The sequence below is a fragment of the Mustela nivalis genome (genome assembly GCF_964662115.1).
Source record: "Mustela nivalis genome assembly, chromosome: 6".
NCBI classification, from domain to species: Eukaryota; Metazoa; Chordata; class Mammalia; order Carnivora; family Mustelidae; genus Mustela; species Mustela nivalis.
Genome location: NC_139025.1, coordinates 110,367,042 through 110,379,764, shown reverse-complemented (window position 1 = coordinate 110,379,764; position 12,723 = coordinate 110,367,042). Strand labels below are relative to the sequence as shown.

The 12,723-nt window shown below is 38.0% G+C and overlaps 1 protein-coding gene across 2 annotated transcripts in view; it reads right to left on the bottom strand.

The window, feature by feature from the left end:
* The window catches only part of DNAAF4 (dynein axonemal assembly factor 4), a 53,996-nt gene extending 46,357 nt beyond the window's left edge, over nt 1-7,639 (bottom strand). The window contains exons 1-3 of one of the 2 annotated variants that reach the window (XM_082733839.1): nt 7,452-7,639; nt 6,950-7,097; nt 2,825-2,958 (exon numbers count right to left, since the gene is read on the bottom strand). In XM_082733839.1, coding sequence (XP_082589965.1) covers nt 2,825-2,958; nt 6,950-7,097; nt 7,452-7,574 — 405 coding nt within the window. In that variant the 5' untranslated portion in view covers nt 7,575-7,639. The remainder of the gene's footprint in view (nt 1-2,824; nt 2,959-6,949; nt 7,098-7,451) is intronic. The other variant, XM_082733838.1, reaches the window with a different exon arrangement.
* Between the last annotated feature and the right edge of the window lie 5,084 nt (nt 7,640-12,723).

Genomic DNA, 12,723 nt, shown 5'->3' with positions numbered 1-12,723 from the left:
CATATAGTACATCATCAGTTTTTGATTTAGCATCAACAATTCATTAGTTGCCTATAACACCCAGTGCTCATCACAACATGTGCTCTCTATAATACCATCGCCCAATTACCCCATCCCCCTACTCTCCGCCTTTCTGTAACACTCAGTTTGTTTCTTGGAGTCCAGAGTCTCTCATGGTTTGTGTCCCTCTCAAATTTCTTCCCATTTAGTTTTCCCTCCCTTCGTGATATATGTATTAATCAACTTATCTATGGGATTCCTTTCACAAAATATATGTATATCAACAGTTCAGATTGTACACTTTAAATATATATTTTTGTCAATTACACCTCAATAAAACTAAAAAGTAAAATACTTAAAAGTAATATAATATAAAAGTAATAAAATACTTAAAAGTAAAATAAAAGCCACCATGGCAGCACTTTGAAGGAAAAACAAACAAAAATAATGTATTTGATCTGTAAAACTTCTCAATAAGAAATATCAGAGATAATAAAGGTAAAAAATAAAATTCAAAAGGAATAGTGATACAAAGACTGAGTACACTAACAACAGAATTAGGTGTCTTATGATGGTAATAACTGTTAATAACAAATAAGGTAAGAGAATGAAGATTTCACATATAGAGAATAGGTCAAAGGAATTAGAACAGGAGATACCAAAACACAGAGCCCTAAGAGTGGTTTATAGGGAAAATGTTAAACATGCAATAGCAAGAAGCAGGATGATGAGAAAGTAAATAGGGTCAATAGTGCTGATGTGCTTTGGAAGGGAAGAAAATGCAGAAAAAGGAGGGGCTGGGCATATAAAAAATGCTAGGAACATGAACATTACTATTAAAAAGTAGAATTAAAAAAAAAAGCCAAGCAGTTCCTTGTGGTTTTTGCACATTGTACGTACTTCCAATAAAGAGGGCATCCGGTTCACTGATAAGAACTTTTTAAGACCCTATAGTATAACCTAGACAATTTCAGAAAGCAACTCATACCTCATCTGCATGATTATACAAAGTGGTTTCACAATTTGAGATTTCTGGTTTCAACTTTATGAAAATGACAGAAGAAAGCACTTCAGATTTCATCTACCTAGGTTAAAAGTTCAGAGCGCAAAAGTGTAGTAGTACTTCCTCTGAAGAAGAAAACAAAGCAAAATCAAAACTCAAAAGAAAAGAGGGCAATCTACAATACAAAATAGTAAAGACGACAGACAAAGCAAGCAATAGCAGTCAAAACTGTCAGACAAAGAGAGCATGCGTCAGAAGATCAGTTTGGCATCAGTATTCCAAACTTTCATTAATCACCTCAAAACCCATACCTCCACCTCAATCTCTTTCCCTCTTGCCTCCTTCACCCTGAAAACAAAGGATTCTTTTAACTGTCTGTGTCCTTAAGAATTTTCCTAATCCTGTTATTCCTTATTCCTGCCCTCTAGCGTCCAAAGATTAAAATATCCTGCTCTTAGCTAAGACTAATTTTTTCACCTGTTCCAACCTTCATCCCACTTGTTCCATCATCATCATCAATCCCCTCCTTTGGTTGTGTTATCAACTTCTCCCTCTTTACTAGCTTTCTTCTTCAACATATAAATATGCTCAGGTTCTTCCATCTTAAAAATACAAAAGCTCTGCTTCCACCCTGCGACCACTCCATACTCATTAGCCAAAATGAGCTTTTCCAACATACAAACCCAATTAATTTGATATTCTTGCTGAAAAATCCCTAAAGAGTTCCCATTACCTTTAGAAAGATTTTCAAGATATTAAGATTTTATTTCCAACCAATAAATATTCCCTCACTGGGCCATATTCTGTCATGGACTTATCTGTCTTGTAATCATGGACAAACTGTCTGTAATTTCTCCATTTACTCCTCAGTTACCTGTAACTCATTCTCCAATATGCAAAATATAGAAGAACTCATATAACTCAGTAGCAAGAAAATAAATAAAAACTTTTAACTTGTAAAAAACAGAATAGATAAATTTATAAAGACAGAAAGCAGATTAGTGGTTGCCTGGGACTGGAGTGAGTGGGAGAAATGGGGAGTGACTCTTAACAGGCACAGGGTTTCTTTTGGGGTAATGAAAATGTCCTAAAATTGATTGTGCTGATGGTCACACTTCTCTAAATATTATCAATTAATGAATTGTAAGCTTTACATGGGTGAATTATATCTCAAAAAAATATATTGCTAATTAAAGCTTTAACTTGAGGGGAACCAGAGTGGCTCAGTCAGTTAAGTGTCCGAATCTTGATTGCAGTTCAGGTCATAATCTCTGGGTAGTGAGACTGAGTCTAGCATCAGGCTCCACTATCAGCTGGGAGTCAGAGTCTGCTTGGGATTCTCTCCCTTTCCTTCAACTCCTCTCCCGGCTTATGTGCTTTTGCTCTCTAAATAAATAAATAAATCTTCTTTTTAAAAAGTTTTAACTTGGAAGCCTCAACAGTTAAAAAGATATTAATATGTCAGTGTTCAGTGTTCAATCTAGGCTCTTACTGTTTTAAATAGTCATATCCATGTTTTCCAAGATTGAAAAAGAAGTAAAACACTTTTACCATAGAAAATTATAATTTTTTTTTACTCCCTTGGAAATAGAACATTCTCCCTGAGACAAGTAAATCTATTATCTAACTTTTATACTCTCCACTTTCATATAGATTTTTAGGAACACATGGAAGTAATAGAGAGCCTCTATAACATAGTAAGTCCTACAACCAAAGTATAAATAAAGATGTGAGGAAGTACAGTGATTGGAATAAATTATCCTCACAGCGTTTACTATTACATCTTTAATGAGAGGACTTTCCCATCAATCTGCAACTTACCTTCATCATAACATTTAGTGCATATTTTTGATCTTCTCGCCTTGCTGCTGCTTTTGCTTCTGTAGCTTCTTTTGCTCTTTCTTGTGCTTGTAAAATAGATTTCTCCCTTATTCTTTGCATCATCTCTTTGTCAACTAAAACAAGAAATATCACTAAATTAGGATTATGATGAGTGTTTTGCTTAGGAGAAAACTGCTTAACACCCTGATCCAGGATGCAATGTGGGTGGGGGGCGGGGGAGGACAACTTCACATGGAGAAATGAAAGCATTTCTCAATATTAAACTGGCCAAGAAGCTAACATTAAAAGGTAAGCAGGCAACTGTAACAGCAATTATTTACTACAGAGGTAGAGAAGGAGAGAGAAAGAAAATATGAATGAGAGGAAGTGGGAACAAGAGGAAGGGTGAATCAGAGTGAGAGGGGAAACACTGAGGACAAGGAGAGGGACATAAAAGGGAGAGGTGGAAGGGGAAGGGGGGGAGAGGTACAGAGAAGGAGATGGGACAGGGTGGAGGGAAAGAGTACACATTTATCCTTTTCCCTCTCTTTCAGGAAACCAAGGATATTTGCTTAGAAACCTAATCACAATAAATCATCACTATGAGGTCTCCTAGAAGAGAAGATGAGATTTGTTTTGTGATAGCGTAATAAATACTACAATTTCAAAGTAGTGAGTATAAAAGATAAATGTACTTCATAATATAAATGTCTTCGTGATACTTGTTGATACAGCTGTTGTTTGTTGCCTACATTCATGATGGAAGAGAATGCTAAATTTCAGTTAACAGTTTAAAAAAAAGTCTGGAATTTTAATATTCAAAGAAATTGCCTTAAAAAGGAAAAGGAAAAAAGAAGCATGGAATTTTTACTAATTCAAGATCTTAACTAGGCCTTTGGACTGGAATTAAGTCTGAAACTTCTCCCAACCCTCCTCCTGTTTAATAACAGTGACAGACAACTGGACCAGATTCAAGGATAAAGGTAGCTAAAAGAACCTACTTTCACATTGAAAAATAATGAAGAGTACACCAAGAAAAAACTCCAGAAGAAAACTAACCTATTATGTTCTGAAAAATGAGGAAGACTTGGCATATAGACTGGAGTTGCACACACTTCATGTGAGAAACAAAATTGTTAAAGAAATAATTTCACTGAGTTGCTATGTAACTGAGCTTGATTTCTAAAGGAATTTCAACCCTGTTTTTTGAAGTAAAATCAATGCTCATTACTTATTACATAAGCTAGTTTTAAGACTGTGCTGATCAATCTAAATCAGAGTTGGCACACTATGACCAAATCTAAACCGCTGCTTGTTTCCTCTAGCACACAAGTGAAGAATACTTTTTACATATTTAAACAGTTGAAAAATCAAAATAATACCTTGTGACATATAAAAATTAGATAAAATTCAAATTTCGGTTCCATATATATGCATTGTCTATTGGCTGCTTTTGTGCTACCACAGAAGAACTAAGTAATTGTGACTGAGACCATAGGGCTCCTCATATTCAAAATACTATCTGGTCCTTTACAGAAAGAATTTGTTAAACCTTGGATTAAATGGTCAAAATTTGGAATGGATGACCATATTACCATGAAAGAGAAGACTCAAGCAGGTGTGCATTGAAAGCATATTTGAAAAATAGAGAGGAGGATCGTGATTAGGAAATAAAATTCTCTTCCCACTCCTGGAAAAGATAGCCAAGGACGTTAAGAAGAGAATTTGACATAGAAGAAAGTGTCATGTAGGGAAAAGTAACAGGTTTTCTGACATGATTCTTCTTTCTCTCTCTCTTTATTTATTTACTTGTCAGAGAGAGAGTGAGCAAGAGAGAGAGCACACAAGCAGGGGGAGCAGCAGGCAGAGGGAGAAGAAGGCTTCCCGCTGAGGAAGGAGCTCAATGTGGGACTTGATCCTAGAACCCTGAGATCATGACCTGAGCTGAAGTCAGACGCTTAACCAACTGAGCCACCTAGGCATTCCTTGATTCTCCTTTATATCCTAAAAAGTCGGCAGACAAAATACTTCCTGGAGAGAGACAGAAACATACACACAAACATTTAAGTCACTGGTTCTCAAGCCTGGTCAGTCATCAGAATCACCTGCAGTCCCACCATTCTCAATCTGTTTATTTTAAAATCAGCCATTATAAAATAGATGATGGTTCTGGGACCATCTTACTTTAAAATTAATATCATCAACAAGAACTTAAATAAATTAAAGTGTTTACATTTGATCTTAGGTAAGAAGTCAGAACACGCTGAGTGTTTCACAACAGAGTCCCAGGCCCCATCTCAGAATTTAAAAACTCTTCAGTTAGTCTGGAACCCACTAAAGAGCTACGGTAACCTGACTATAGTAATCTACCTTAGCCAGTATTTTCTGAGCTGAATACTAGACTTTAGAGAAAAATTCTACCTGGTCTTGGGGATTACAAAATTAAATTCCACAGCAAGGTATCAAGAAATAATTATTATAAAGGACTGCAGGGTGCCTAGCTGGCTCAGTTGGAAGAGTATGTGACTCTTGATCTAGGGTCATGATTTCAAGCCGCAAGTCAAGTGTAGAAATTACTAAAAAATAAATTTTTTTAATATTTTTATTTATTTATTTGGCAGAGATCACAGGTAGACAGAGAGGCAGGTAGAGAGAGAGGAGGAAGCAGGCTCCCCGCTGAGCAGAGAGCCCGATGTGGGACTCGATCCCAGACCCCGGGATCATGACCCGAGCTGAAGGCAGAGGCTCCAACCCACTGAGCCACCCAGGTGCCCCACTAAAAAATAAATTTAAAAAAAGAAAAAGAAAGCCTGCAATCTCCCCATTGTCAGTAGTTCCTACTCAAGACTTAATGCCAGAGGCCCAAGAGAAATTTCAGGCAGTAGATATAAAGCCCTAGAATACATGACAACTAGAACAGGGAGGAAGGAAATAAAGGCAAAGCAGCAGAGGGCAATTACTCAACCACAAAGTCAACTGTGGCAGAAGAATAAAGTACTCATTAAGAGTACAGAGTAGATGTCCATCAACAGATGAATGGATCAAGAAGATGTCGTATATATACACAATGGAATACTATGCAGCCATCAAAAGAAATGAAATCTTGCCATTTGCGACAACATGGATGGAACTAGAGCGTATCATGCTTAGCGAAATAAGTCAAGCAGAGAAAGACAACTATCATATGATCTCCCTGATATGAGGAAGTGGTGATGCAACATGGGGGCTTAAGTGGGTAGGAGAAGAATCAATGAAACAAAATGGGATTGGGAGGGAGACAAACCATAAGTGACTCTTAATCTCACAAAATAAACTGAGGGTTGCTGGGGGGAGGGGGTTTGGGAGAAGGGGGTGGGATTATGGACATTGGGGAGGGTATGTGCTTTGGTGAGTGCTGTGAAGTGTGTAAACCTGGTGATTCACAGACCTGTACCCCTGGGGATAAAAATATATGTTTATAAAAAATTAAAAAATTATTTAAAAAAAAAAAAGAGTACAGAGAACAGAGGATCTCAGCTTTGCACACTATAATCCCTGGAAAGATTTTCACACTCACAGAAACTGATTTGATTGGTCTAGGATGAGTTTCAGATATCCGTATTATTTTAAAGTTTTGTAGGTGATTAAAATACGTAGCCAGGGTTAGGAACCACAGCTCTAGAGTCAAATTGCTAAAGCTCCAGTTCCAGGCTGCCACTCATTAGTTTTGGGACCTGTGCCAATTATTCAACACTTCTGTGTCTCAGTAGCCTCACCTTAAAAAAAAAATAAAAATGGGGATGGGTAGGAGGTAACCTAAGTAAGAGGTTGTTCTAAGGATTACCAGATGTGTTAATGTCTAATACAAAATAAGTGCTCAATAAAGATCATACCAAGAGGCCTTATCCTCTGAGAATACAAACTCACATCTGTTTGATAGCTATTATAAATGTGCTCTAACTTTTGAATGATTCAATCTTTATGTTATTTAAGCAGCAGCTGAAGCACTATGTCATTTAAATCATGCTCACGTTCCTATTTTTTCTTCTAGAAGAGAAACAGTTGTTCTGAAAAAAAAATTTTTTTTTAAGGTATAAAATATAAAAAGCACAACCAGATGAACATCTTTTGGTAAAAAAAACTTACCGCCTGACACAGAAAGTGTCTCCCACATGGCCACTTCTTTTTTATATAATGTGAATACAATAGTGTCATTCCCAATCTTGGCTTTGCTGTTTTCATCGTCTATGGGTGCATAGAGAAACACTTCAAATAGAAATGGAGAAAAGTTGACCTATTCAGACGGGAGTAAACAGAGGTTAATTTAGTTAAACAAAATAAAGACACAGCCATTAAGAAACAAGTGATAGAGGTCCAGATCCCTTTTCTTAAATTCCTGCTATAAATTTATCCGATTAACAAGGCACATGAAGAAACCCTGGATTAAAATAATCTCTGGTCTGATGACATCTTTCAAAGATGAGGTGTCATCTCATGAGATTCTACTTAAAAAAGAAAGAAAGAAAGAAAGAACTAAATTTTAGGACGTTTATTTGCAAGAATGCGCGGGTGGCGTATACTGAGCTGCGCTCTCAGAAGCTTGGGACCACACCCCCGGGGACTCGGCGGGCCCAACTCGAGTTCCTACCTTCAGATAGTTTTCTGTGCAGAACACGTCCGCGTCTCTGACGCAGACGCCCCGGAGAGGCACAGAGATAAACACCGCCGTCTTTGTCTGCTGCCAGCTGTAATCGCTCACCTGCAGCGGCATCCCGGGGGGTGGCTGGACGGGAGGATGCGGATGGTTAGGACTAGCGCGGCTCGGTTGCTACGGCAACCGGGGTTACCACGCACCAGCCCTTCCGGGTCAGTTCGGCCAAGGTGCCCCGGCTCCCAGCGTGCCCCGGGCGCACCTCTGAGACAGCAGCACACACTCCCGCCTCGTGGCGGCCCGGGCTTCTTGGAGCGGGCGGTAAGACTACTTCTGTGGCTATTATCCGTTCCCTGGAGCCTGAATGAATCATCGAATGAATAGGTCTTCCTTTAAGAAAAGAGCTTTGCTCCTGAGGATGCAAAAAAAGAACAACAACAATAATACGGTAGAGAGTGACCTGACCTGTGCGAAGCAGGTGCACCGCCCCTGCGCCTAGCAGCCCTGGCCTTTTGTTCTGATGGAGGCTGTCAGAACATCATTTGGTGTTCCTGTTTTGGAAATTTCTTGGCTGTGCAGAGGTCCTGACCTGGGAATTTGGCCTTTACTATTGCAGTGCTCCAAATCCTGTTAACTCTAAGGCCTCCAAAAGATCAAATGTAGGGTTCCCTACATGGCTTAAGACCTGGAAAGAAATGGGACTTGTGACTCAAGTGACAAATGCTTGGTTGCAAGGATAGCTTGGATTTACACGGATACATTTTACAATTGCTTAAGAAGAAAGGACCTTAGCTCTGGAGTGACCTTGTAGGTGATGTAGTTCATCCTGCATATTTAAGGAATTTGACACCCACACACTTAACCCCACTGCCATTTAGATTAATGGCAGAATAGTGATTAGAATCCTGTTCTCTTAACTCCCATTCCAATAATCCTTCCCTAAGTAGCTTTCTCTAGACTCAGTTTATAAGTTACTGAATTTGATGTTTTAAAAAAAGAACAAAACAAGGGGTGCCCAGGTAGCTCAGTCCGTCGGGCGGCTGACTCTTGTTTTCCATTAGGGTCCTGATCTCAGGGTGGAGAGAGCAGAGAGGCCTGAGCTGTGTGTTTTGGGAAGAGTCTGTGTGAGTTTCCCTGCCTTTCCCTCTGCCTCTCTCCTCTCTCTCTCTCTCTCTCTTTCTAAAATAAATAAAATCTTAAAAAAAGAAAAGAAAAGAAAAAAGGACAGAGTGAATTTACCCAAATTTAAGCACCTATGAACGACTTGCCACCTATGGATTTGGATTTTAAACTTTTTACTTTTGCCGGCCACTAAAACAAATTTCAAACCTCCTGAAAATACTTGGGAGAAAAAAATATGTATCTTCTTTTCCCCTAAACAGGCTACCCCTCAGTACCTTATCTAATTTTGTCAGAGGTTCATCATCTCAAGTTTCTGTAACTTTGACTACTGGGAGCCATTCTTAGACTTCTTTTCCTTTGTCCTCACTTTTGGCATTTTCTTCCCTTTGATTCTATTCTAACTTTTACCATTTTGTTTCAGACTTTCTTGTGTCTTCAAAAGAGAGGATTTATACATTTCTTTCATGTAAAATTTTAAAGGCTAGATTCTCTGACTATATAAAAAGTGAGATAATGTATGTATGGAAGATAATGAAAGGGATACTTTTTGTCATTTGGGACAAATCTATTAGCAACCACTTTGTTAAGCACATACATACCTCTGCAGTTAAATTGTTCTCTGGACTACCATAGCTTTACTAAATTTTCTACACTCTGAATGAATTATCTTTTTTAAAAGCTTGGTAAGTTTTATTACTGAATCATTGCATCAACTATTACTAACTTAAAACACTAATTTTTAACATTGTTTTATGATTTATGTATTTATCTAAACAAGGTTTCACAATATTGAAACATTCCATCTTAAAGCCTTAAACTATTTATTACATTTTAAAAATAAAAGAGTTGTAATTTAACTCATGTATAGATAGAAGTTTGATATATAGTAGAGGTGGCTGTGCATGTAAGTGGAGAAAAGCACAGAAAGGAATGGCTCTTGAATACACTGTTGATGTGAAAAATGGTTACCACATTAAAAAATGAGATTAGATTTCTACATCATATGGTATCATACACAAAAATGAACTTCAAATGAACTAAAGACAAAAGTTTGGATATTAGAAATACATACCTAGCAAAAAAAATACATATCCATATGACCTTGGAGCAAGACAGGAATTCTTAAATATGACACAAAAAGCACTAACCATAAAGGAAAAAGATTGAAAATTTGAACTAATACTAAGAACTGGTGTCCATCAAAAGGCACAACAAGGAATGTGAAGATATTTTACATATAAACCCTTCAGCCAAAGACCACAGGCACACATATACTTGAATAAGTTGAGTTCAGTACTCACTGAGCAAGGGAGAACACACACCACTGGGTGTCTCAGTAAGACGATGTTAGAATTTAGGGAAAGGTCTAAGGGACTCTCTCTCTCTTTTTTTAAGATTTGACAGCGCACAAGCATGGGGGAGCAGCAGAAGGAGAGGGAGAAAGAGGGTCTCCACTGAGGAGCCCTATGTGACACTCAACTCCAAGACCCTGAGATCATGACCTGAGCCAAAGGCAGATACTTAACCAACTGATCCAACCAGGCACCCAGGAGGGTTCCCTCTAGATAGGTCCTTTCAGAAAACAAGGGTAATTCTATGACTAAGGAAGTGACTCTTCATAGCAATTTCCTAGGAAAAACCTGAAAACAAGCCAAATGTCCATCAATAGTTTTATTCACACAACAGAATATCATAAAACAGTGAAAATTAATTTTAACCATACACTGGATGGATGAGTGAGAAAAGTAAGTCAAGTCATCTCTTGGTTAAAAATTCTTACCTATGTGGTAAAATTATAAAGGAAAGTAGGGCACAAGAAAGGACAATGATTAACTCCTAGGTGAAGGTCTTGCCAGTGGGACCCTTTGTGAGCTGATTTCCACTGTGTGAATTAAGACAACGGTTCTCAGAATGTGGTCCCCTTACCATGATATCAGCGTTACCTAGGAATTTTCTAGAAATGCAAATTCCCAGACCTCATTCCAGGTCTACAGAAATTCTGGAAGTGGGATCTAGCAATCTGTGTTTTAACATGCCCACCAGGTAATTCCAAACTACACCAAAGTTAGAACCACTAGGTTAAGGGCTAGGTTTTACTGGTGAAAAAGGAAGTTTGTTTACAAAACTAAGAAAAAAAACACAGGTTCCCCCATTCTGCAATCATCTCAAGGAGAAGTATATTGGGGTCAGAGCACTATGTTAGAACTTCAGTGTGAGTTTGCATTATAGGAGACAATTCCATCCCCTTTTTGCTCTCCTTTCTTGCAGGGAAAACATTAAAGGAATCTTGTCAGTAGGGAAATAACTGGGGCACAGGGCAGTCTTGGTTTAGAAACAACTATTTATTTGTCCAAGGGGGCACCTGGGTTACTCAGTCAGTTAGGTGTCCGGCCCTTGATTTCCACTCAGGTCCTGATCTCATGGTTTTGGGATTGAGCCCCACACCAGGCTCTGCATTCAGCAGGGAGTCTTCTTAGGATTATTCTCTCTCCCTCTGTCCCTCCCCTATGCACTCTCTCTTTCTAAAATAAATAAATTAATCTTTAAAAAAAGAGAGAGAGAGAGAGAGAGACTTGTCCAAGAAACCTACCCAGTATCTTTATACCTTGAATCACATGGAAAGTTTTAGTTGGAAGAAGGTGATAGTACCATGGCCAGCTGAGTTCAGATGCACTCCCTCCCACTGGGAGACCAAGAAGTCCAAGACCTATTGGCTTGTTCCCTAAGAAAACCCAGAGAAAAAATAATTTTTGTTTGATTCTGTTAATTATATCAAAGCAAGCCCTTAGAGAGCACCAAAGAAATTGACAGGTTATATTTTTCTCTCTCTCTCTCTTTTTTCTAATTTCAGGTAATAGATATGTACTATTTGTATTGTGATTCATAACTTAAAAATACAAATATCTGTATCGTGCTTTATGTAACATATTATAAAATTGAAGTAAAAATTTAAAAACTCTTTGGTAAAGGAAGATCTCTATTTTCTCCTTACATATTGTGAGGTTCTGATGGAGTGAAAATGTACATTATGAAGTCACAATTAAATCTAATTTCTTCTTCTTTTTTTTTTTAAAAGATTTTATTTATTTATTTGTCAGAGAGAGAGAGAGCGAGAGCGAGCAAAGGCAAACAGAGTGGAAGGCAGAATCAGACGGAGAACCAGGCTCCCTGCGGAGCAAGGAGCCCGATGTGGGACTCGATCCCAGGACGGTGGGATCATGACCTGAGCCGAAGGCAATGCTTAACCAACTGAGCCACCCAGGCGTCCCTCTAATTTATTATTCTTAACCTAAAAATAAGTAACTATAATTGTTTATTTTTGATGGTCATATTATCATATTTGGCCACTGGGAAAGTTGACTATGATTTTTAATACCATTCCAGAATTTTAAAAGCCTTTTAAAGATTGTTTATTCTTAGAACAAGATGATTTAGACCCATTTTGACATTTTTTCCTTTTTTTTTCTCTAGGAAATGGAATCAGTTATTCTCCAAGAAACCTTAGTTCTTTTTAAGATTTTATTTATTTATTTGACAGAGAGAAAGAGAGATCACAAGTAGGCAGAGAGGTAGGCAGAAAGAGAGAGAGGGTAGGATGCAGGCTTGCTGCTGAGCAGAGAGCCTGATGCGGGACTCAACCCCAGGACCCTGAGATCATGACCTGAGCCAAAGGCAGAGGCTTTACCCACTGAGCCACCCAGGCACCCACCTTAGTTCTTTTTAATGGAGACTAGCATATCAGATCAAAATCTAGGCACTAGATCTTAAATGCATTAGTTATTTTATTATTTTAAATTTGGGTTTTAGAAAAAGACAATGTGTTCTACAGTTAGACAAGAATATATAGTTAGATCTCATTTAGAAACTATAAAGTGGCTATTCTTTTCCTTTCATTTTTGGTCCACATATCATAGATTTACACTTACGGGGTATAGATCTTGATGATTTTTTCTATTAGATTGCTTTAGCACAATATCAGCTATTTAATTTTTTCAAAAGTCTGATCGGCTCTTTACAGACAAAGAGCTTGAAAGTCAACACTCCACCCTATGTGAACGATAAAAATCAACAACTCTTCTTAGATCCATTAAAAAAGTGAGGTCACAGAGGAAATCACTACCCCCAAAATTGGAGAGGCCAACAAATG